A 1,460-nucleotide genomic window follows, 5' to 3' on the forward strand; every position below is an offset into this window, starting at 1 on the left:
AAGCACCAGGAATTGATGGAGTCAAAATTGAAATCTTTCAAGAAAGTGAGGCAGCACAGGAGGCACTCACTCATCTCTGCCAAGAAATTTGGAAGAAAACTATCTGGCCGACTGATTAGAAGAGATCCATATTTGTGCCCAATCCAAAGAGAGGTGACCCAACGGAAGGTAGAAATCATTGGACAATCTCTTTGATAGTCCATGCGAGTAAAGTTTTGCTAAAGGTAATACAGAAACAGCTGCATTGACAGAGAACTTCCACAGGTTCAATCTGGATTCAGAAGAAGCTGTGGAACGAGAGATATTGCTGATGTCCAATGGATCTTGGCTGAAAGCAGAGAATATCAGAAAGATGTTTTCCTGTGCTTAATTGACTATGCAAAGGCTTTCGATTGTGTGAATCATGACAAACTGTGGACAACATTGTGAAGTATGAGTATTTCGGATCACTTAATTGTGCTCATGAGGAATCTGTACATTAACCAAGAGGCAGTTGTTCAAACAGAACATGGGAACACTGAATGTTTTAAAATTAAGAAATGTGTGTGACAAGGTTGTATTCTATCACCGTACTCATTCAACCTGTATGCTGAGCAAATAATCCAAGAAGCTGGGTTCTATGAAGAAAAACGTGGCATCATGATCAGAGGAAGACTCATTAACAACCTGCGATATGCAAATGATACAATCTTGCTTGCTGTAAGTAAAGAGGACTTAAAACATTTACTGATGAAGAGCAAAGAGTCACTGGAGAAGGATGTCATGTTTGGTAAGGTGGAGAGTCAGAGAAAAAGAGGAAGACACCCAGCCAGATGGATTTGCCTAGTGGTAGCATCGTTGGACTCAAATGTGGCAACAGTAGTGAGGTTGGCCCAGGATCAGGCAGTGTTTCGTTCTGCAGTGCATAAGGTCACTATGGGTCGGTAATGACTCGATGCCACCTAACAACAACTTTTTTGATCTTTATTGTTATTGTTGACGTGAGATGATATCTTATTGTTTTGATTTGCATCTCTCTGATGGCTAGTGACCGTGAATATTTCTTTATCTGTGTGTTGGCTGCCCAGATCTCCTCCTTGGTGAAGTGTCTGTTCATGTCCTGTGCCCGTTTTTTAATTGGGTTATTTGTCTTTTTCTTGTAGAGCTGTTGTAGTTTCCTACATAATTTAGAAATGAGTCCCTTGTCTGAAGTGTCATTGCAAAAGATTTTTTCCCATTCTGTGGGTTCCCTTTTTACTCTTCTGGTGAAGTCTTTTGATGCACATAAATTTTTAATTTCTAGTATGTCCCACTCATCTATTTTGTCTACTTTTGTTTGTGTAGTTTTCAAAATGTTTTGTAGTCTGTTGTTGTTGTTGTTGTTAAGTGCCGTTGAGTCGGGTCCGACCCATAGCGACCCTGTACAGGGTTTCCGAGGGTGTAAATCTTTACGGGAGTAGAAAGCCTCATCTTTCTCCCGC

At 40.6% G+C, this 1,460-nt stretch overlaps 1 protein-coding gene across 2 annotated transcripts in view; it reads left to right on the forward strand.

Annotated features, from left to right (window-relative positions):
- ZNF133 (zinc finger protein 133) overlaps window positions 1–1,460 on the forward strand; it is an 11,213-nt gene that overhangs the window by 4,613 nt on the left and 5,140 nt on the right. Inside the window, exon 3 of one of the 2 annotated variants that reach the window (XM_006860636.1) lies at window positions 860–866. The exons of the other annotated variant lie outside the window; for it this stretch is intronic. Within the exon in view, the coding sequence (XP_006860698.1) occupies window positions 860–866 (7 nt within the window). The remainder of the gene's footprint in view (window positions 1–859; window positions 867–1,460) is intronic. 2 annotated transcript variants of the gene reach the window in all.

This window comes from Chrysochloris asiatica, unplaced genomic scaffold (genome assembly GCF_000296735.1).
Source record: "Chrysochloris asiatica unplaced genomic scaffold, ChrAsi1.0 scaffold00039, whole genome shotgun sequence".
Lineage (NCBI taxonomy): Eukaryota > Metazoa > Chordata > Mammalia > Afrosoricida > Chrysochloridae > Chrysochloris > Chrysochloris asiatica.